This window comes from Babylonia areolata, chromosome 18 (assembly GCF_041734735.1).
Source record: "Babylonia areolata isolate BAREFJ2019XMU chromosome 18, ASM4173473v1, whole genome shotgun sequence".
In the NCBI taxonomy this organism is placed as follows: Eukaryota; Metazoa; Mollusca; class Gastropoda; order Neogastropoda; family Buccinidae; genus Babylonia; species Babylonia areolata.
The window spans coordinates 895,717-919,675 of record NC_134893.1 but is presented as its reverse complement, the minus strand read 5'-3'; the positions used below and the strand labels follow the sequence as shown (position 1 = coordinate 919,675).

Genomic DNA, 23,959 nt, shown 5'->3' with positions numbered 1-23,959 from the left:
CATGGCCAGATTGAAGACCCCGCCCACAGGACCCATCCTGCCCGCCTCCTCCACCAGCCTGCGTGCCTGTGGCAGCTCCGAGGCGTTCAGCTTCAGCACTTTGACCTGCGCTCCAGAACGGGTCCAGAGACGTAGCTTCCTGGCCTGGTAACCTGTGAGGATCGTTTCCTTTTCAGTTGCAGAGTCACTGAGAATGAAGTGTCTCCATTCACCAAAATACCTACACAATCAATGTAGAATGAAGTGTCTTCATTCACCAAAATACCTACACAATCAATGTAGAAGTATCACCTCATCTCTGGAAGGGGTCCACAGAGCTTCCTGGCCTGGTCACCTGCACGGTCATCTCCTTTATCGTCCACATGCTTTCTCTCTTCAGCCAGCATGGTGGCAGAATGGTTAAGACTCTTACCTGCCAGCATGGTGGCAGAATGGTTAAGACTCTTACCTGCCAGTTCATTGTCCGTGAGTGTTTGAGTTCGAATCCCACTCTTGCCCTTTCTCCCATGTTTGGAAAATCAGACTGAGCGTCTGGTCATTTGAAAGAGACGATAAACCGAGGTCCCGTGTGCAGCACACACTTCGCGCACCTTTGGCAAAAAAAAGTGTTGTCCTCTGGCGAAACTCTTGACAAGAAATCCGCTCGTTTGGTAAACAAACCGTATCAGTGTGCATTCAACACACTCTGATGGAAGCACAAAAACAAAATGACAAAAAGGACACAAAGTGAAGACGGAGTGAAGAAAACAATGAGATGTTGGATGACCTACAACCCCCCCCCCCCCCCCCCCCCCCGCAGAACAGTGAAGACAACAATGAGATGTTGGATGACCTACAAAAAAAAACCCCACAGAACAGTGGAGAAAACAATGAGATGTTGGATGACCTACAAAAAAAAACCCCACAGAACAGTGGAGAAAACAATGAGATGTTGGATGACCTACAAAAAAAAAAAACCCACAGAACAGTGGAGAAAACAATGAGATGTTGGATGACCTACAAAAAAAAACCCACAGAACAGTGGAGAAAACAATGAGATGTTGGATGACCTACAAAAAAAACACCCACAGAACAGTGGAGAAAACAATGAGATGTTGGATGACCTACAAAAAAAACCCCACAGAACAGTGGAGAAAACAATGAGATGTTGGATGACCTACAAAAAAAACCCCACAGAACAGTGGAGAAAACAATGAGATGTTGGATGACCTACAAAAAAAACCCCCACAGAACAGTGGAGAAAACAATGAGATGTTGGATGACCTACAAAAAAAAACCCCACAGAACAGTGGAGAAAACAATGAGATGTTGGATGACCTACAAAAAAAAACCCCACAGAACAGTGGAGAAAACAATGAGATGTTGGATGACCTACAAAAAAAACCCCCACAGAACAGTGGAGAAAACAATGAGATGTTGGATGACCTACAAAAAAAAAACCCCACAGAACAGTGGAGAAAACAATGAGATGTTGGATGACCTACAAACACCCCTCCCCCCCCCCCCCCCCCCCCCCCCCCCCCCCCCCCCCCCCCCCCCCCCCCCCCCCCCCCCCCACAGAACAGTGGAGAAAACAATGAGATGTTGGATGACCCCCCACAGAACAGTGGAGAAAACAATGAGATGTTGGATGACCTACAAAAAAAGACCACAGAACAGTGGAGAAAACAATGAGATGTTGGATGACCTACAAAAAAGACCACAAAACAGTAGAGAAAACAATGAGATGTTGGATGACCTACAAAAAAGACCACAGAACAGTGGAGAAAACAATGAGACGCTGGATGACCTACAAAAAACAACAACAACGGAACAGTGGAAAAAACAATGAGACGCTGGATGACCTACAAAAAAAGGCCAAAGAAGAAATGTGAAAATAAGAGGTTGAAAGGCATGCCCAAAATTGAAATAAAATATTCAAAGACGCAAAAATCGTGAATTAAGCGCACGTGTATTCGTATAGACAAATGTAGCTGATCTGCGTAATTTTGTTTGATTTTTATCAATTACTAGTTCGGAATGTTTAATTTTGAAGAGTTTCTGTGCCCTGTGCGAGGCACCCAGGTCTATTTTTGTCACCTCCTGTTACAGCCTGAAATGTTACAGAAAAACATCTCAGAACCCCTTATAACAGTTTGAAATGTTACAGAAAAGCGCCAGTACTTTCTGTAACAGTTTGAAATGGTACAGTACCTCCTGACGTTTGACTGACACAGAACAGTATGTCTGCTCTAATCAATGTGGCCGTTGCATTTATGTTCTTCAAAGCCCATCATCGTGCCATCGATGTTGGTCACCTCCATGGACGAAGACACACAACAACAACAACAACAACAACAACAACCAAAACAACAACAACAACAACCAAAACAACAACAACAACAGCCAAAACAACAAAGAGGCCCCAGAGGTCCGACCTGTGGTGATGCCGCTGCGAGAGGTGAGGACCAGCTTGGTGGCCCCGCGGTCCAGCAGCCACTGAGCCAGTTCCAGTCCGAAGCCCCCGGTGCCCCCTGTGATGATGTAAGTCTTGCTGGGGTGGCAGGCCGTGCGTGCCAGGGCGGGCACTGTGAGGGGCACAGGCTGCTTCACTTGGCGGGCACTCTCCTCCTCACGGATCTGAACACACAGGTCAGTGTTACTGCTGACAGATCTGAACACACAGGTCAGTGTTACTGCTGACAGATCTGAACACACAGGTCAGTGTTACTGCTGACAGATCTAACACACAGGTCAGTGTTACTGCTGACAGATCTAACACACAGGTCAGTGTTACTGCTGACAGATCTGAACACACAGGTCAGTGTTACTGCTGACAGATCTAAAACTGCTGACAGATCTGAACACACAGGTCAGTGTTACTGCTGACAGATCTAACACACAGGTCAGTGTTACTGCTGACAGATCTAACACACAGGTCAGTGTTACTGCTGACAGATCTAACACACAGGTCAGTGTTACTGCTGACAGATCTGAACACACAGGTCAGTGTTACTGCTGACAGATATGAACACACAGGTCAGTGTTACTGCTGACAGATCTGAACACACAGGTCAGTGTTACTGCTGACAGATCTAACACACAGGTCAGTGTTACTGCTGACAGATCTAACACACAGGTCAGTGTTACTGCTGACAGATCTGAACACACAGGTCAGTGTTACTGCTGACAGATCTGAACACACAGGTCAGTGTTACTGCTGACAGATCTAACACACAGGTCAGTGTTACTGCTGACAGATATGAACACACAGGTCAGTGTTACTGCTGACAGATCTAACACACAGGTCAGTGTTACTGCTGACAGATCTGAACACACAGGTCAGTGTTACTGCTGACAGATCTAACACACAGGTCATTGTTACTGCTGACAGATATGAACACACAGGTCAGTGTTACTGCTGACAGATCTGAACACACAGGTCAGTGTTACTGCTGACAGATCTAACACACAGGTCAATGTAACACACAGGTCAGTGTTACTGCTGACAGATCTCAACACACAGGTCAGTGTTACTGCTGACAGATCTAACACACAGGTCAGTGTTACTGCTGACAGATCTAACACACAGGTCATTGTTACAGAATACTATTCCTGCAAATCATCTGTGATGTTTCAAGACCATGTTTTTTTCTTCTCTTTTGATAGTTTGGTTTGTTTCATCACGTGACAGAGCATCGATCTTCTGTCTTGATGTGGCCTTGTGCAGTCAGCTGGACAGTAATCAACAACGTCAAAGCAAACTGTCTTACAGATATAAAACTGTATTATACAACCTTTGTGTTCCTTTTTATGTAGGTTTGCTGTGTTGCTGCTGTTTTTCCACAGGCTCTTACTAATGCAGGCTCTGTATTATACAACCTTTGTGTTTCTTTTTATGTAGGTTTGCTGTGTTGCTGCTGTTTTTCCACATGCTCTTACTAATGCAGGCTCTGTATTATACAACCTTTGTGTTCCTTTTTATATACGTTTGCTGTGTTGCTGCGGTTTTTCCACAGGCTCTTACTAATGCAGGCTCTCACACATCCACCTGCATGCACACGCCACATCACACCAAACAGCGATCCAAGGGCCCACCTTCAGCACCACCTTGCCGGTGTGTTTCCCCTGGGCCATGTAGCGGAAGGCGTGCTGCACGTGCTGCTGGTCAAAGAGCGTGGAATGGAGGGGCCGCACCTCTCCGCTGTCCATGCCCTGCTGCACCAGGCTGGCCACCTCCTCCCAGGCCGCACTGTGCTCCTCGAACAGCGCGTCCAGCAGGATGCCGTGAAAGCTGACGTTCTTCAGGAACACACACATCCCTGCACAACACAACACAACACAACACAATGCCGTGAAAGCTGACGTTCTTCAGGAACACACACATCCCTGCACAACACAACACAACACAACACAATGCCGTGAAAGCTGACGTTCTTCAGGAACACACACATCCCTGCACAACACAACACAGCACAATGCTGTGAAAGCTGACGTTCTTCAGGAACACACACATCCCTGCACAACACAACACAACACAACACAACACAACACAACACAGCACAATGCTGTGAAAGCTGACGTTCTTCAGGAACACACACATCCCTGCACAACACAACACAGCACAGCACAGCACAATGCCGTGAAAGCTGACGTTCTTCAGGAACACACACATCCCTGCACAACACAACACAACACAACACAACACGATGCCATGAAAGCTGACGTTCTTCAGGAACACACACATCCCTGCACAACACAACTGGTCATCCCAGTATTCTGCTCACCATAATCCTTACAACACTCAGGTTCGTTCTGAAGTAGTCAAGTCTCCAGCAGTCTGCTTAGATCGATTAGTGTAAGGCCAGTATGAAGACCCTGATGCTGACAACGTCAGGAAAAGCACCAGGAACGGATGGAATCCAGGCTGACATCTACAAGTATGGAGGCGAGGTGCTGACAGACAAGCTGACTGCCCTGTTCCAGTCTATCTTGGAGAGAGGGGAGGTCCCCCAGGATTTCAAGGATGCTTCAATTATCCACATTTACAAACGGAAGGGAGACAAAACATCCTGCGATAACCACCGTGGAATCTCTCTCCTCTGCATCGCCAGCAAGATCTTCGCCCGCATCATACTGAACAGACTGGTTGACCATGTCTCCAACATAGTCATCCCTGAAGCACAGCGCGGCTTCCGCTCAGGCAGGGGAACATGTGACATGGTGTTTGCCGTACGCCAGATGCAAGAGAAGTGCCGTGAGCAGAACAAGGAGCTCCACATGGTCTTTGTAGACCTGACTAAGGCCTTCAACACGGTGAACCGCCGTGGTGTGCGGGAGATCCTCCTAAAGTTTGGCTGCCCAGAGAGCCTAATCCAGCTGATTGCGTCATTCCATGATGGCATGCAGGCGAGAGTACAGGAAAATACTGACATGTCGGATCCATTCCCTGTGGTAAATGGAGTGAAACAGGGCTGCGTCCTTGCACCCACACTGTTCTCCATTCTCTTCTCTGCTATGCTGATTGACGCCTTCCAGGACTGTAACCGGGGCATCTACATTCAGTTTCGCACAGATGGCAAACTTTTCAACTTGCAGCGACTCCATGCCAGGTCCAGAGTGTTTAAGGCACTGTTGAGAGTTCCTCTTCGCTGGTGACTGTGCGCTTGCTGCACACACCCATGAGGACATGCAGTTCACTATGGACAGGTTCTCAGCCTCCTGCAGGTGCTTTGGACTCACCATCAGCCTCAGCAAGACCGAGTCCATGTACCAACCAGCTAGCTCACAGAACGCCAGTGCCTCCCCCCCCACCTGCAATCAAGATCGTTGACACACAGATCAAGTCAGTCGACAAGTTTTGCTACCTCGGCAGCACCCTATGCAGCAACGGAGCCCTTGATGCAGAAGTGTCGCTGCGCATCGTTAAGGCCAGCTCCGCCTTTGGTAGACTCAACAACAGGCTGTGGAACAACAAAGGCATCAGGCTCAGCACCAAAATCAAAACCTACAGAGCTGTTGTGCTGACCACTTTGTTGTACTGCTGTGAAACATGGACGACGTATCCCCGTCACATTCAACAACTGGAGCAGTTTCACCAGAGATGCCTATGAAAGATCCTCGGCATAAAGTGGCAAGACAGGGTCTCCAACCTCCAGGTTCTAGTGAGGAGCGGCCTGCCCAGCATCGAAAGCTTGCTTATCCAGTGCCAGCTACGCTGGACAGGACACGTTGTCCGCATGACAGACAGCAGGATCCCGAAGATCCTTTTGTATGGTCAGCTGAAGGAAGGCCACCGTGAACTCTGAAGACCCTGCAAGTGCTTCAAGGACACCTTGATGACAAACCTCAAAGCCTGTGACATAGACATCGCTTCCTGGGAAACTGATGCCCTCGACCGCTCTCGCTGGAGGATGCTGTGCTCTAGTGGCATAAAGACGTTTGAAAACAAGAGAACGCTGGACATTAAGGAGAAGTGTGAGCGAAGAAAGCAGGGCTCAACTTCTGGAGACGTTTTTCCTTGCAACACCTGTGGGAAGTATTGCGCATCCAGAATCGGCCTCTTCTCCCATATGAGGACACACACCGACAGATAAGCCTGCCTGTCTACTCATCCGTCAGTCCGACGGGAGACTCCATCAGCATGAAGACGCTTAGCAAACGAGTTAGTGAAAAGAAAACAACAACAACATGCAAGTATCATCGCAAAGGAAACAAGGTCTGTGAATGGTGGAATGAACAGCGACAAAACAACACTGACTCACCCAGTGGCGTGTTGTTGGACAGGTCAAATTTGCCAATCTCCAGGAAGCGGCCATGCTGAGCCAACAGACGTAGACTGGCCTGCAGCTTCTCCTCTGCCAGAGAGTTCAGCACCACGTCCATACCTGGTCCACACAAAACAATTATCAGTCAGTTCTGTATCCATACCTGGCCCACACAAAACAATTATCAGTCAGTTCTGTGTCCATACCTGGCCCACACAAAACAATTATCAGTCAGTTCTGTGTCAATACCTGGCTCACACAAAACAATTATCAGTCAGTTCTGTGTCCATACCTGGCCCACACAAAACAATTATCAGTCAGTTCTGTGTCCATACCTGGTCCACACAAAACAATTATCAGTCAGTTCTGTGTCCATACCTGGTCCACACAAAACAATTATCAGTCAGTTCTGTGTCCATACCTGGTCCACACAAAACAATTATCAGTCAGTTCTGTGTCCATACCTGGTCCACACAAAACAATTATCAGTCAGTTCTGTGTCCATACCTGGCCCACACAAACAATTATCAGTCAGTTCTGTATCCATACCTGGCCCACACAAAACAATTATCAGTCAGTTCTGTGTCCATACCTGGCCCACACAAAACAATTATCAGTCAGTTCTGTGTCCATACCTGGCCCACACAAAACAATTATCAGTCAGTTCTGTATCCATACCTGCTCCACACAAAACAATTATCAGTCAGTTCTGTGTCCATACCTGGCCCACACAAAACAATTATCAGTCGTCAGGTCTGTATCAATAAGCGGCAAATGTGGCAAGAACATTTATTTACACGAGAAAATTATTATACACTCTGATTTATTGTCTACTTTCAAACAATAACAGATATGTAATATCAAGTACAAAACGTTTCACCTCCCACTACAAAAAATCATTTTATGTCTGACCCTTAAAAAGAAACATTAATTTTGACTTTTGCGTTAACAAGTAATAGAGTATGCACTGAAAAGATTGCTGTAATCCTTATTTTTTGTTGAGCATATTCTGGTTTATCAACTAAAGTAAATGAGCAGCATCTTAAAAACAAGATCAACAAAGAAACATCATCTTTTGGTATATCACTGTCACCTTTGCCTTTGGTGACTCTCATGAAGTGACTCTCGAAGCTCAGATCACGGGAGTTGCCAAAGTGGTGATCTTTGAGGGCAGGGAAGATGGCTTGCAGAGTTTCCCTCTTCTCCTGAGAGCCCACTGTGGTGAACACCTCGCAGCCAGCCCGCAGAGCGATGGAAATGGCCGCCTGCCCCACCCCTCCACTCCCCGCATGGATCAGGACACGCTCCCCTTTGCGGATTCGGCCTCGGATCACCAGGGCGTAGTAGGCTGTGCAGTAGACTACCGGCACTGTGGCAGCTTCCGCCATGCTCCACGAGTCTGGAATCTTCCACAGGAACTGCTTGGAGACGTCCACTGTGGTGGCCATGCCCTGTGGAGTGGTTACGTCACCGTTCAGTCACTTCACTGTGATGTCAGGCTGCCAGCAGTCTACCCTACATCTGTGTATACTTTGCTATCTCTGTCCCTGCATGAATATGCATGTCAATATTTTCTTTTTTGAATCAATGCAAAGTTATAAAATAAAAAATAAATAAATATTTTTTTAAAAACTGGAGGTGGAGGGAATGATAATGTGTGCCCACAGATGGAAACTAAAGACAGACTGTCTTTTTACTGATGAAGGACTGGGAACAGACTGTCTTTTTACTGATGAAGGACTGGGAACAGATTGTCTTTTTACTGATGAAGGACTGGGAGAGAGCATACAGTGGGGATGGAGAAGGGGGGGGGGAGGAAAAACGGTGGTGGAAGCAAACCTAACCAAGGAAAAACGGTGGTGGAAGCAAACCTAACCAAGGAAAAACGGTGGTGGAAGCAAACCTAACCACGGAAAAACGGTGGTGGAAGCAAACCTAACCAAGGAAAAACAGAAAAGAAATACAGGGCACTGGGACAGGGGGGACTCATTCAACACAAAGAACGTCAACACCAATGGCAGGCCTAACCTTTGCAGGCAGGAGTCCCATGACCCTGTTGCCCTGGGAGTCCCGGCCAGAGAACTCCATGCCCAGGATGCAGTCCTGAGCGGCCAGGTCCCCAGGAATGGCGTCAGGAGGCAGCTTTCCTGTAGCCAGCATGACGTCACGGAAGTTGAGGGCAGCACAGTACACAGTGCACAGCTCCAGGCTGCTGCTGGCAGGACTGTCTGGCCTGAAGAACTTGAGGGGGGACTCCACCCACTGCAGGCTGGACAGGTCACCGCGGGTCATCACGTTCACGTAGGCATGACTGCACGGCTTGCTTGGGGCACACAGGGCTGTGGAAAGGACAGAGTGGATAAGTTCACTGAACCACATCCATGTGCATTGTACACAGATTCCAACGTTCTATTTTTCAAGTTAAAGACCTGTTCAAAGATTCCTTTTCACCAATGTGGTTTTGTTTTCAAGTTCAAAAAGTTGCTTCCAATCTTAGTCTGCTTAGTCTGTTCCACCCGTCGACTCTTTTCCCAGAACAACTGGTGAATGGCACTGCTTCCCTGGAGAGATCACGTCCAAGGATGAACTCCAGCAGAATCTCTTCTGAATTAGCAGCTTCTCTTCCTCCCCTCTTTTTTTCTTCTTCCATATCTGTCTGTCTGTCAGCAACAGGATATTGGAACGTATATATATATATCTTTGTATATATGTGTGTGGAGATATGGGCATATGTGTGTGTGCTTGTACAAGTGTTCATCTGTGTGTGTGTGCGTGTATGTGTGTGTGTGTGTGTGTGTGTGTGTGTGTGTGTGTGTGTGTGTGTGTGTGTGTGTGTGTGCCGTGGAAGCTGCGATACGTAGACTAGGAATGAGTGTGTGGAGGAGGGGGGTAGAGGAGGTGCAGGGTAATGTGTGTGTGTGTGTGTGTTGGAGCTCATGTACGTTTGTATGTATTTAACTGTGCTTTCATATCTGTGAAACTGCATGTTCGGTGCATATCTGTTATGCATGTGTGGGTGTATATGTGAAAGTGTGTCTTCATGTTTTACATCTATTTGCTTATTCATCATAATTGTTATATTATTTATTTATTTATTTATTTATTATTGTTTTGTTTGTTTGTTGTGTTTTTTTGTTTGTTTTTTATAGTTATTATTTACTTATTTATTTGTTTATTTGTGTAAGCTTATCTATTATTTATTCACCTTTTTTTTTCTTTTTTTCTCAAGGCCTGACTAAGCGCGTTGGGTTACGCTGCTGGTCAGGAATCTGCTTGGCAGATGTGGTGTAGCGTATATGGATTTGTCCGAACGCAGTGACGCCTCCTTGAGCTACTGAAACTGTCTGTCTGTCTGTCTGCGTGTCTGCCTCTCTCCCTTTCTCTTTCAGTGACCGTCATGTTGAGATGGTTTTTGGCTTACTCTACCTTTCTCATCAAGACATCTGTCTTAATATACTGCCCCGCTACTTATTTGACATCTTAGTTCCTACGCTACTTCAGAGCTGCTCTTTTTGCTGTGTATCAGAACCTTTGACCACACCTGAAAATGACAAGGAAGAAGATGAAATTCATGATCTTGTTCGTGTCACCCGTAGCGTGATTTGTCATCCTCATTGCATCTCAAAGCAATCTCAAAACCGATTCGATTTCTTTTTTTCTTTTTTTTCTTTTCTTTTTTTTAAATATGCATGAGAAATGCATTTTACACTTCCCAAATCAACTATCAAGCCATTACTGATCATGTAATACGATCAGTCTGTGAGCAACACTGGAAATGCTTCAAAGGATAGGGTCCATTTTGTGCTTACCGTTAAACAGGTAAAGTCTTTGCAACAGAATCTGGAAGACGGGAAAACGGCCGACTGTTTGGATTCACTGCCAAAGAAAGGAGATTTCCAATTGTGCCAAACTTAGCACACAACAAGCCACCCGAGCAAGGTTCTACTGAAAGTCATCTTGAAAAGACTGAAATCTCAAGCTGAGAAAATCATCTCTGAAGAACAACCGAGCTTCCAAACTGGGCGCAGCAACGTGTGTACAATGTCTTAGTAGATCAGAGGAAAGTGTCTGACACAGTCTGGCATGAGGCTTTGTGGGCAGCCGTGAGAAAATACATCAATCCCAGCAAATCAGAGTTATCTAACAACAATAGACAAGGCAACCAGTGCAGTCCTAAACAACGGTTCCATCAGAAGCTGCTTCAGGACAACAGCTGGAGTCAGACAGGGGTGTCTACTGTCCCATAAGTTATTCAACATATTCCTGGAGTGTATCATATCGCATACATTGAAAGACCAGGGCACCGTCACCACCGGAAGTAGAACTGTTGCATCTCTTCAGTTCACCGATGACATTGATGGCTTTGGAGGAAATGAGACTGAACTCTCAAAACTGGTAGAAAGACCCGACCTCACCTCCAGGGCATTCGGAATGGAAATCAGTGCAGAAAAGACAAAGACCATGACGAATAATACCAACGGCATTTGCACCGATATCAAAGTCAACGGCCAGTCTTTGGAATCTGTATCTGGGTTCAAGTACCTGGGTGCTTTCACACGTGAAGGCTCCAAACCAGAAGTCATGTCCAGGATAGCGCAGACCACAGCAGTGCTCACTGAACTGAAGCCCATCTGGAGAGACAAAAACATCACACTCATATCGGAAGTGAAACTTATGCACTCACTGGTTCAGTTGATGCTTCTCTATGCTTGCGAAACGTGGACTCTCTTTGCTGAGCTCCAGAAGATCCAAGGTATGGAAATGAGATACTTCCTGAAGCTACTAGGCATCTCCTACACTGAGCACATCACGAACGCTGAGGTCCGACAGCAGATCACCGACCCAAGCCACTGGACCCCACGATGACGTCCTGACCGTCATCATGAGGAGGAAGCTCACATGGTACAGACACGTCACAAGATCCGACAGGCTCGCAAAGACCGTTCTGTAGGGCACCGTACCTGGCAGTAGGAAGAGAGGTAGGCGAAAGAAAATGTTGCAGGACAACATCAAAGAATGGACAGACCCGAGGTTCCAAGACTCCCAGAGAGCTGCAAGAGACAGGAACCAATGGTGAGGACTGGTCCAGAAACATCTGTGGTGCCTCGACGACCCTCTACTGGGTTATGGGATAGGTGAAGGTGAGGTGAAACAGTTATTAGAATTTTTTGTTAACAATCACTTTTTTCCATGGATTTTTTCTCATAATTATTTGAAAAAGGCATGGGACTCCAAACGGAAGAGGCAAACAGAGGGGTATTTCCCATGAAACATTTCTTCCCAACAATAAAGCTTAAAAATATCTCAGTAATCAACCGTTCAGTCAATCTGCTATGAAATTCGAAACAATTTAATATCCCTATTCTTTTGCATTCATGCAAAAAGAATTCAGTTTGGTCATGGCTGGTCATGGCTGCCATGTGTGGAAAAGTAACATCTGATTCTCCACAAAATTCAAACTCTACAAAGCCCTGGTGGTCTCCATTGTACTGTATGGTTGCGAGGCATGGACACTGACGGCCGAAACTGAAAGGAAGATCCAGGCTTTCGAGAACAAATGCCTGAGGAAGCTCCTTCAAATTTCTTGGATCGAGCACAGGACCAATGAATATGTACGGAGCAGAATTAAGAACTTTGCTGGACCTCAGGAACCTCTCCTTTCAACTGTGAAGAGATGCAAGCTGATATGAGAAGAAGAGGAAGACAGCAGAAGAACTGGCATGAGAACGTCAAAGAATGGACTGGACTCCATACACGTGAGCTGCTGCCGGCGGCTACTGACAGAGACAGATGGAGAAGGGAGGTTGCGTCTGCAGTCCTCAGGTTTCCCCCAACGACTACTCTGTAGTTGTGGGCCTGAGGTGATGTGAGGTGAGAAAAGAATTCTTAATTAAAAGACCGTGACTGAATTCATGGTTTTATTTTTCACCACCAGGAAATATTTCATGAAATTGTAACGACAAAGTCGGTGAGAATCATACGAACATAACAAGACCAAAGCCCCGACCTGCGTCTGCAGGAATGTACATGTAGGATCCCCACTGTCCGCCGTGGAAGATGTTCATCACCAAGTCTTTCTGAGCCAGGGACCGGAACTGTGGGCTGTGTGTATTGGTCAGCCAGTCACAGTCCTCACTGCTGTTCATGATACACCTGGACATCAATGGCAGATAGAGAAAGTCAGTCACGTGATGCACCTGGACAATGATGACAGATAGAGAAAGTCAGTCACGTGATGCACCTGGACAATGATGACAGATAGAGAAAGTCAGTCACGTGATGCACCTGGACATCAATGACAGATAGAGTCAGTCACGTGATACACCTGGACATCAATGGCAGATAAAGTCAGTCACGTGATGCACCTGGACATCAATGACAGATAGAGTCAGTCACGTGATGCACCTGGACATCAATGGCAGATAAAGTCAGTCACGTGATGCACCTGGACATCAATGACAGGTAGAGAAAGTAAGTCACGTGATGCACCTGGACATCAATGACAGATAAAGTCAGTCACGTGATGCACCTGGACAATGATAACAGATAAAGTCAGTCACGTGATGCACCTGGTCATCAATGACAGGTAGAGAAAGTCAGTCACGTGATACACCTGGTCATCAATGACAGATAGAGTCAGTCACGTGATGCACCTGGACATCAATGACAGATAAAGTAAGTCACGTGATGCACCTGGACATCAATGACAGATAAAGTCAGTCACGTGATGCACCTGGACAATGATAACAGATAAAGTCAGTCACGTGATGCACCTGGTCATCAATGACAGGTAGAGAAAGTCAGTCACGTGATACACCTGGTCATCAATGACAGATAGAGTCAGTCACGTGATGCACCTGGACATCAATGACAGATAAAGTCAGTCACGTGATGCACCTGGACATCAATGGCAGATAGAGAAAGTCAGTCACGTGATGCACCTGGACATCAATGACAGATAAAGTCAGTCACGTGATGCACCTGGACAATGATGACAGATAGAGAAAGTCAGTCACATGATGCACCTGGACATCAATGACAGATAAAGTCAGTCACGTGATGCACCTGGACAATGATGACAGATAGAGAAAGTCAGTCACATGATGCACCTGGACATCAATGACAGATAAAGTCAGTCACGTGATGCACCTGGACATCAATGGCAGATAGAGAAAGTCAGTCACATGATGCACCTGGACATCAATGACAGATAAAGTCAGTCACGTGATACACCTGGACATCAATGGCAGATAGAGAAAGTCAGTCACGTGATGCACCTGGACATCAATGACAGATAAAGTCAGTCACGTGATGCACCTGGACATCAATGGGAGATAGAGAAAGTCAGTCACATGATGCACCTGACATCAATGACAGATAAAGTCAGTCACGTGATGCACCTGGACATCAATGGCAGATAGAGAAAGTCAGTCACATGATGCACCTGGACATCAATGACAGATAAAGTCAGTCACGTGATGCACCTGGACAATGATGACAGATAGAGAAAGTCAGTCACGTGATACACCCAGACAATGATGACAGACAGAGAAAGTCAGTCACGTGATACACCCAGACAATGATGACAGACAGAGAAAGTCAGTCACGTGATACACCCAGACAATGATGACAGACAGAGAAAGTTAGTCACGTGATACACCCAGACAATGATGACAGACAGAGAAAGTCAGTCACGTGATACACCCAGACAATGATGACATTGAAAATCAGTCACGTGATACTGATGACATAGAAAATCAGTCACGTGATACACCCAGACAATGATGACAGATACAGAAAATCAGTCAAATGTAATAATGATGTTGATGTTCTTTAAACCAAGTAGCAGTTTAAATTCATTCTGTTCCAATATTCATTTTATGGTTATACTGTCTGTTTGAATTTGGTATAAACATCAGAAAAATTAAAGGGTATGGATATAAGACTGCGTCTTGAGAAGAAAAAAGAAGTTTGGCTGAAAACTTTGGAAAAGACATATTTCTTGGTGGATTTTTCTTCATTATTCCTCACGCGTAGTGATGTCAGACTGACGCCCATGTCGTTCAGTAATACTGTTTTTATGATGAACCAACAGAACAGGAAGAACACACCATGAAGCACATACAACGGAACAAGCAACAGAGGACAGCAGTCACCTGATCATCTGTGTGTGTGTGTGTGTGTGTGTGTGTGTGTGTGTGGTGTGAACTGACCTGACCCTGTCACCGCCTTGTTCCTGCAGCAGACACCTGATCATCTGTGTGTGTGTGTGTGTGTGTGTGTGTGTGTGTGTGTGTGTGTGTGTGTGGTGTGAACTGACCTGACCCTGTCACCGCCTTGTTCCTGCAGCAGACACCTGACCATCTGTGTGTGTGTGTGTGTGTGTGTGTGTGTGTGTGTGTGTGTGTGTGTGTGTGTGTGTGTGTGAACTGACCTGACCCTGTCACCGCCTTGTTCCTGCAGCAGACACCTGACCATCCCCGCCACCCCGCTGAAGGGGTGCCGGGCCAGCAGCCACACCCGGTCAGTGTGGGCACCTTGCTGACAAGCCTCCAGTTCCTTCTTCAGCGCCTCCACCCAGCTGTAGTCTGCATCGTCCACAGGGACCACGGTCTGCCTGCTGGGCTGAAACCAGCAAAGCTGTCAGCAACACGTCTGATGTGAAAAGCTGTTTACAGTAAGCTGTCACCTGGTCTGAAGTGAAAAGCTGTTTACAGCAAGCTGTCACCTGGTCTGATGTGAAAAGCTGTTTACAGCAAGCTGTCACCTGGTCTGAAGTGAAAAGCTGTTTACAGCAAGCTGTCACCTGGTCTGATGTGAAAAGCTGTTGACAGTAAGTTGTCACCTAGTATGAAGTGAAAAGCTGTTTACAGCAAGCTGTCACCTGGTCTGAAGTAAAACAAACAAACCAAAAACTGTTTACAGCAAGCTGTCCCCTGGTCTGAAGTGAAAAACTGTTTACAGTAAACTGTCACGTGGTTTGATGTGAAAAACTGTTCAGAACAAGCTGTCAGTCACCTAGTCTGAAGTGAAAAACTGCTTACAGCAAAATCTAATCCAGTTAGAAACGCTGTGCTGAGGGATCAGTTTGCATGCAATGCTGACAACTTGAAATCTTAACCTGCTATTCTAATCATCTGCATCGCGTAAATACTAATCTCATTAGAGATAACACAAAACGACTGTTGTGTCATTCCGTAATACTAAAATGACGTGATAAAACTTTCAAATGAATATCCTACGACCTGATTCACAGATCATCCCCACATCTTTAACAGCGGACTAGTTCCTGAGATATGCACACATCTTTAACAGCGGAATAGTTCCTGAGATATGCACACATCTTTAACAGCGGAATAGTTCCTGAGATATGCACACATCTTTAACAGCGGATTAGTTCCTGAGATATGCACACATCTTTAACAGCGGAATAGTTCCTGAGATATGCACACATCTTTAACAGCGGAATAGTTCCTGAGATATGCACACATCTTTAACAGCGGAATAGTTCCTGAGATATGCACACATCTACAAACAGCCCTCAACACGGCCCACATCAGTCAATCAACACATCAACGAGGCAGTACTAACTGCTAACTTTATTTTACCTGTGACCTCAGAAAAAGCTACATCCTGATTCACACACAACACAACGAGGCAGTGCACACCTTGAAGTGCTAAATTTATTTTACCTGTGACCTCAGAAAAAGCTACATCCAGATTCACACACAACACAACGAGGCAGTGCACACCTTGAAGTGCTAAATTTATTTTACCTGTGACCTCAGAAAAAGCTACATCCTGATTCACACACAACACAACGAGGCAGTGCACACCTTGAAGTGCTAAATTTATTTTACCTGTGACCTCAGAAAAAGCTACATCCAGATTCACACACAACACAACGAGGCAGTGCACACCTTGAAGTGACGGCGCACCAGAAACAGGGAAGACAAGCAGTTGTCCGACGTGGTCATCACCACCTGCAGACCAGCTCTGCTGAACAGCTCACGCCAGGCTGACTCCGTCCTGTAGCGGCCGTACACTGCGCCGTTCTCCGAGGTGTGCTGAGGTGAGGGGCCGTGCAGCCCTTCCAGAGCCAGGTAGACAGGGAAGTTGTGGGTCACCTCCTTCACCAGCAGGAAGCCCCCCTCCACCATCAGCTCTGAGGCTTTGACCAAGGCCTGCACAACGTTGACTTCCTGATGAAGGATGTTGTTCAGGACCACCAGCTGGAACTGGCCCAGCTCTGAACTCTCCTTGGTCAAGTCCCACTCTTTAGGGCTGACATTCAACGAGACCAAGTCTTCACCTTTCGGCAGGCTTTTTGCTGCTGCCGTGATTTGGAGTGTCAGTCTGGGTACGCTCGCCAATAGTTGAGCAATGTGGCGGTACACAGGACTGTCAGTGGACAGAAGCTCACAGACTTTGAGGCTGAAGGGGAGGGAGTTCTCCAGCACCACGCCCAGGAAGGGGCGGAGAGAGCCGGCCTCCAGCAGGGAGGTGAGCAGAAGGTCAGTGGCCAGGTCATCAGCCAGCAGTGTGTTCCCCTTCTGTGGACATGTCTCCTGGCCAGGCTGGGTCACCATGTCCCGAAGAACCTGCACGCCAGGTCAGCAGGCAACGGATCAGTCCTCAAATCGCTAAACCCGTTCATGCGCACACGCACATCTTTCTAGAATGAGCTGCCTAGACATGTTTAAGAAGTGGTCAGCAAAATACGATTCACAAAATATGACATGTTGTCCTGAAATAAGTACTATCATTCTTGGTCACTCAAAAATACACAATTCATGACATCACTGCTTACGAGAAGCCGTGCCTCCCGAAGGTTTCTGGCTAGTGCGTTGTTCACCAACCCCACACGAGCACGAGCATTGTAAACAGTGACCAAACGGATATTAATAATTAAGCAGTTCATGCTGAACCTTCCTTTTGGAACAGTCTCTGGAAAATATTCAGCAGAGGAAATCTATCTGATAAATCTGCGCGCAGTAAAAACAGGAAAAGGTGTGTGAGTCTGTACATGAGTCTGTCCCTCTCCTGATCAGAAGAGTTGAAATTTTATGCCAAAAAGATCTTTCCGATATTTCAGCTTTTTTTCCGATATTTCAGCTTTTTTTTTGCTTTTTTTTTTGTTTTTTTTTTTGCTTTTTTCTCTTTTTTTTTTTTTTTTTTTTTGCTTTTCTCTCTCTCTCTCTTTTTTTTTTTTTTTTTTTTTTTTTTTGGAGGGGGTGGGGGGCATTTTTTTTTTCGGGTTCCTTTCATTTCATTATAATAATGAATAGCAGACCACGGAGGAACTGTAGATTGCACTGAGAGGGAAGAAAGCCCTGAAATATTGATCAGGAACCCACCTTGATCAGTGCATAGTGCTCCGGTTCACTGCTGTACATGTCCAGCCTCTGTGCACACACAGCTCTCTCCTTCCCCACATCCTCCACCAGCCCAGACACCCCGTCCAAAGGGGAGCCACTCTTCTGCTCTTCCACCATTCTCTTCAGCACGTGCACAGCGTAAGTGTTGACATCTTCAGCATACTGTTGCAGTTCAGCCGACACAGTGGTGCTGTGCTGGTAGGGGACAAAGGAGAAGCGTTCCAGGACAGGTGGGGCTTGAAGACTGCGGTGAGGCGCCACAGTGGCATGCAGTCCATGGAGAGTTATGCCCCCTGCTCTCACCATGTTCTGCCACTCGTCCACCTCCACAGCAATGGCTGGTGGCAACAATATAATTATTGGTTATCTTAAATTTTGAAATGAAAATAGGAAAGTACAAAACAACACAAAAAATTATACGGAGATATAAAAGTTTCTCCGAATTATCTGTGCTTAGTTTCAGTTTGCAAACACTATCAACAATCAAACTTATGCAACAGACATATAAAACGCGTGAGTGTTAACGCCTTTTGACCCTGAACATCTTGCTCGCAGCGCCAAATGCAGGGGCAATCCAATCTAAACTGACCCTGCTCGCAGCGCCAAATTCAGACAATTCAATCTAAACTGATCCTGCTCGTAGCACCAAATTCAGAGGCAATTTAATTTAAACTCATCCTGCTCACAGCACCAAGTATGGAGCGTCGTTAACTAAACTGGGGACACAGGACACAGAATTAGCTGTTACAGGCTTTTATTATGTGCAATCAATTGTCACAACAGATTTCTCTTATAAACGTTGGGCTGCTCTCCCCAGAGGGAGCATGTCACTACCCTGAGAGTGCCACCCTTGTTTCTGCATGCAAGTGTATTTGTTCCCTAATAAAGTAGACTTTTCTACGGAATTTTGCCAGGGATAACCCCTGTGTTGCTGTGGGTTCTTTTACGTGCACTTATTGTAAGCTGCACACGGGACCTTGGTTTATCATCACACCTGAATGACCAGTCTCCAGACCACCACTCAAGATCTAGTGGAGGGGAGAAAATACTGGCGACTGTGAGATTCAAACGAGTACACTCAGATTCTCTCACTTTTTAGGCTTCCTTGGCATGTGCATTTATTATATCATTAATACTCTATCATCATGCTTATATCACATGCTGGGCATTATCTTATCATTGGTGTCAGTGTACTTTCACTAAATCAACATCACCTTAGCCAATTTTACTTGCATTCTCTAAATGTATTAGGAATGTCGTTTAAAGGCAGTGGTGGTCTTCACACATATGCATTTATTTAATTAATGTTGTTGCCAATTCTAGATACACTGGTAGTCTTTCCATTGTAATATATATACATGTGTTTTTATTATCCACTTGCATTACTGGCATTGTCATTATGACTTTTTTCAGGCACTGTCTTCTTCTCCTGTGTGATCATCAATATTTTTTGCCCCTGAACATCCTGCTCGCAGCGCCAATTTTGATAATTTGACACCTGCTGCAGCCTTCCGACTATCTTGTCTTTTTGCATACTCTGCCAGCTTCATGCTATGCTTGCTCACTGTCTTCTTCTTCTCTTCTTCATGTAACCATTGTAATAAATCTATAGAAAACCTTTGTGACTGGCGTCCTTATGTCCTTGGCCTCCCAAGTAATCTTTTTATCCCTATTACCCCGGCCCCACCCCCCATCCCACCCCCTACGTCTCTTATTGAGACCTAAGGACACACACATTTTGATACATCCCTTTACAACCCAGCTCAGCAGCTCCTCTCACCCTGTTTGTCCCCAATGGGCTGAACACAGGTGTCATGTATCAGGGGGTTGATGTCCAGCCTGGTGATCCGTGTGGGCAGTCGCAGCATGTTGCCTGAGTGGCCCAGCACCTGGATCTGCAGCATCAGGTCAATGAACACCACCCAGCGCCCTGACCACTCCAGGAGACCCCCATCCCCTGAAAACAGTCATTCCTCAGCATCAGCATAATGCAACATCTGTCCAGACTACCTCAGTCAACACACAAGCATATAGATCTTCAAATTAATGCAGTATGAAACTTCATAAACAATTCGTCCATGTCGAGAATACACCACATGCATGTTTGCAAAGAATTTTCGCCAAGAATGTGGACCATGCTGTTGTGAATGTATCCCAGAGGCGGGGAATTGATATTCTTTAAAACAATTCTGATGTAACAAAATAATCGTGGATTCATGTGTTCACTGATGGCTCAGCAACCAACGCCTTGACTGATGGAGGAGCAGGCGTACTCAACAAATCTCCTGAGGGACTTATTTCCACACTCAGAGATACCAGCTGGGAAACACTGCTCCAACTATACGGCTGAAATTCAGCCCCTCATGCAGGCTGCCGCGTTGGTTCTTGACTCAGAGAGCGACTGTCCCCAAGCTGTCTTCCTCTCTGATGCATTCTCTGTTCTGGAGGTCCTTGCGGTAGACAAACTTCCTCGCTTCATGAAAACACTCCAAGAAGAAGTTGCCAAAAGAAGACCAGCAGTCTTGCAATGGGTGCCAGCTCATTGCGGAATCCTTGGCAACGAAGCAGCAGATCAGCTTGCTAAACTCGGTGCCAGAGGAAGTCAACCATCTTCTTGAACGTTGGCTACTGGTGGTGATAATGAGATTACAACCTGGTCCTGCTGTCTCAATGCCCACCTGTTCAGAAGATGAAGCTGCTACCATCTTCCATCTGCTACTGTGATCTCGAAGACCAAACACCACAACACATTCTCCAGACCTGTTCCCTCTTGAAGAGGCTCAGAGATTTGGTGTGGTCGACACCAACCCTACTGCACACCAAGGTCCAGACAGGACGTGGAGAAGACGACGTCATTCATTAGGCGGGCTGAACTGACACGACGAATTGTTTTCTTATCTGTGCTAATCTTCAACCAAAGCAACCCACAACCGTCAGCTGTAACGATGACATTCACATGAGCAGAGCAGTATTCGGACCAAATGCACATTGGTTAGTACTGAACTAAAATCAGCTTGATGGTCTATTTCAAAATACATAACAGAAACCACTGTGCATTTGGTTGAACCTATAATTCAATTAATTTCAATTGCAGTCATTCATTAGCGAGATATCTCTTTGCGAAGTGAAAATACTTCCATTCAAAAACACTGAGTGTGTGTTGTGTGAGTGTGTGTGTGTGTGTGTGCCATACAGGATTTAACTGAAATAATTTCTCCAAAACACTGAAAGCGCGTAAAAACAAAAAATATAAATCATATCATTGCCATGAAAGTATAGCTTGTAGTAACTGGTAAGTTTAAAAAACAATAACAACAACAACAAAAAACAACAACAATCCCCTCTCACCCGACACACACAAAAAACACACCAAAAAAAAAAAAAACAACAACAAAAAACGAAGCAATATAACATATGCACTGGACATTGTGGCGTTCAGAATGCCCTGGAAAGTTGGCCCATAAGAATCAATCCTTCAGAGTTCAGTACCTGAAATGGTAGAGCTCAGAATCCCCTGGAAAGTCGGCTCATAACAGTAAATCCTTCAGAGTTCAGTACCTGAAATGGTAGAGCTCAGAATCCCCTGGAAAGTCGGCCCGTAACAGTCAATCATTCAGAGTTCAGTACCTGAAATGGTAGAGCTCAGAATCCCCTGGAAAGTCGGCCCATAGTCGTAACCTCGCAAACGGAGTTCCTTGTAGATGTCAGCAGTGGTCAGCTGGAAGTCCTGGTCTTCAGTGTTTCCAGAAGTGGTGGAAGTGGGCAAGCTGGGAATGACGGGATCGGCAGCCACAGAGATGTTTCCGCTGGCCACCAGACCCCCACTTTCTGTGATCTCAAAGTCCCCAGTCACGTCCATCACACTGCAGTGAAACGTCACTGAACCTGAAACAGCCACCAGTTTGTTCACACTGAGGTGAAACGTCACTGAACCTGAAACAGTCACCAGTTTGTTCACACTGAGGTGAAACATCACTGAACCTGAAAAAGTCACCAGTTTGTTCACACTGAGGTGAAACGTCACTGAACCTGAAACAGTCACCAGTTTGGTCACACTGAGGTGAAACATCACTGAACCTGAAAAAGTCACCAGTTTGTTCACACTGAGGTGAAACGTCACTGAACCTGAAACAGTCACCAGTTTGTTCACACTGAGGTGAAACGTCACTGAACCTGAAACAGTCACCAGTTCGGTCACAGACATCACACACACCCGCTTATAACCCTGCACACTCATTCTAATGAACACTGCACACGAAATACAGATAATCTGAAGTTTGATAATGCAAACTATAGTTTCCATTTTGGGGCTAGAAATGTGAGTTCATTGACAGCACAATCTGCTCTCATGCCTATATTGCCTTGTGCATGTTTATTATGTTAGTTCTCCGGCATGTATAAACGCTGCTGATCAGGCATCTGCTTAGCAGATGTGGTGTAGCGTATATGGATTTGTCCGAACGCAGTTACGCCTCCTTGAGAAACCGAACTGAAACTGAACTCCGACAGATGATTTAATGACAATAAAACAAAATCGACATTTGTCGTGTAGGACAAGACATCATAGAAACCGGGCACTGTTTCATCATACTGTAGACCGTTGTAAGGCAGCCGCGTATTTCAACAAACCAGCAGCTGACACCATTTTGGTGTCGGTGAATATAAAACATATCAAGGGGACGGTCATGGGTATACATGCACGTGCGTCTGCATGTGTTTGTACAGTCAAGCGAATTTCATTGCCGTCTGCATGTTTTTGTACAGTCAAGCGAATTTCATTGCCGTCTGCATGTGTTTATGCAGTCAAGCGAATTTCATTGCCGTCTGCATGTTTTTGTACAGTAAAGCGAATTTCATTGCCGTCTGCATGTTTTTGTACAGTGAAGCGAATTTCATTGCCGTCTGCATGTTTTTGTACAGTCAAGGGAATGCATGTTTTTGTACAGTCAAGGGAATTTCACTGCCTCTCTGCACGAGAACTTCAATTGCAGACACGCACAGTTCTCAAAGCACAATTACATATCCAATTAAGAGACAAAGATTATGACAAGGGCAACTGACAAGCGTAAAACCTAGTCTCTAAATAACATATGCGTGTGAAACAACGTGTAAACAACAATCATCAGTCAGGAAGGTGACAAATTTCTTATGGAATCAAAAATCGTGCATTGTGTAAGTCACTACACGCGTACTTCACATATCTGCATATTCCACATTGTGCACGATCTCCACCCTCATTGTCTCCCTTGTCAGTGTCCTGCCTCTGTTCCCCAAACCACATCTCTCTCTTTCTGTGTGTCTCTGTCTCTCTTTCTGCGTGTCTCTGTCTCTCTTTCTGCCATTGTCTGTCTGTCTCTCTCTGTCTTCTATCAGAATCAGAATCAGAATACCTTTATTATCTCATAGAGAAATTAAGTGTGGTGAAGTCAGTGATACATACACATTGTAAGCAAAACGGTAGAAATTAGCACACAACATATATAACAAAATGACACTCAGCTCAGAATTAGTAAAGCAAATCCGATAACTTTCCATTATCTAAAACACACACATACCCGTGCACACGCACACACCCGCCCGTATACAAGCACCCATGCACACTCATTGTATATTCACATGCACAAAGTTATAATTGATATAATTCACATGCACAAAGTATCAATGAATATAATGGTGAACTCAATATAAATTAATGCTAATCTGTAAAAACAACCAACCAAAATTCAAAACAAATGACATAAGAGCATCAATTACAGGCATATAAACATCCATTTAAATCATAAAAAAAACAACCCAAAACCATCTATTCCCTCACTACCCCGCATCTCCCCTCCC

At 45.6% G+C, this 23,959-nt stretch overlaps 1 protein-coding gene across 1 annotated transcript in view; it reads right to left on the bottom strand.

Annotated features, from left to right (window-relative positions):
• The window catches only part of LOC143293113 (fatty acid synthase-like), a 67,969-nt gene that overhangs the window by 13,287 nt on the left and 30,723 nt on the right, over nt 1-23,959 (bottom strand). The window contains exons 15-27 of the mRNA XM_076604021.1: nt 21,752-22,297; nt 19,905-20,081; nt 18,104-18,462; nt 16,667-17,347; nt 15,181-15,371; nt 12,754-12,899; nt 10,386-10,413; nt 8,775-9,057; nt 7,840-8,197; nt 6,744-6,866; nt 4,078-4,301; nt 2,418-2,619; nt 1-152 (exon numbers count right to left, since the gene is read on the bottom strand). Of these exons, the coding sequence (XP_076460136.1) occupies nt 1-152; nt 2,418-2,619; nt 4,078-4,301; nt 6,744-6,866; nt 7,840-8,197; nt 8,775-9,057; nt 10,386-10,413; nt 12,754-12,899; nt 15,181-15,371; nt 16,667-17,347; nt 18,104-18,462; nt 19,905-20,081; nt 21,752-22,297 (3,470 nt within the window). The remainder of the gene's footprint in view (nt 153-2,417; nt 2,620-4,077; nt 4,302-6,743; nt 6,867-7,839; nt 8,198-8,774; nt 9,058-10,385; nt 10,414-12,753; nt 12,900-15,180; nt 15,372-16,666; nt 17,348-18,103; nt 18,463-19,904; nt 20,082-21,751; nt 22,298-23,959) is intronic.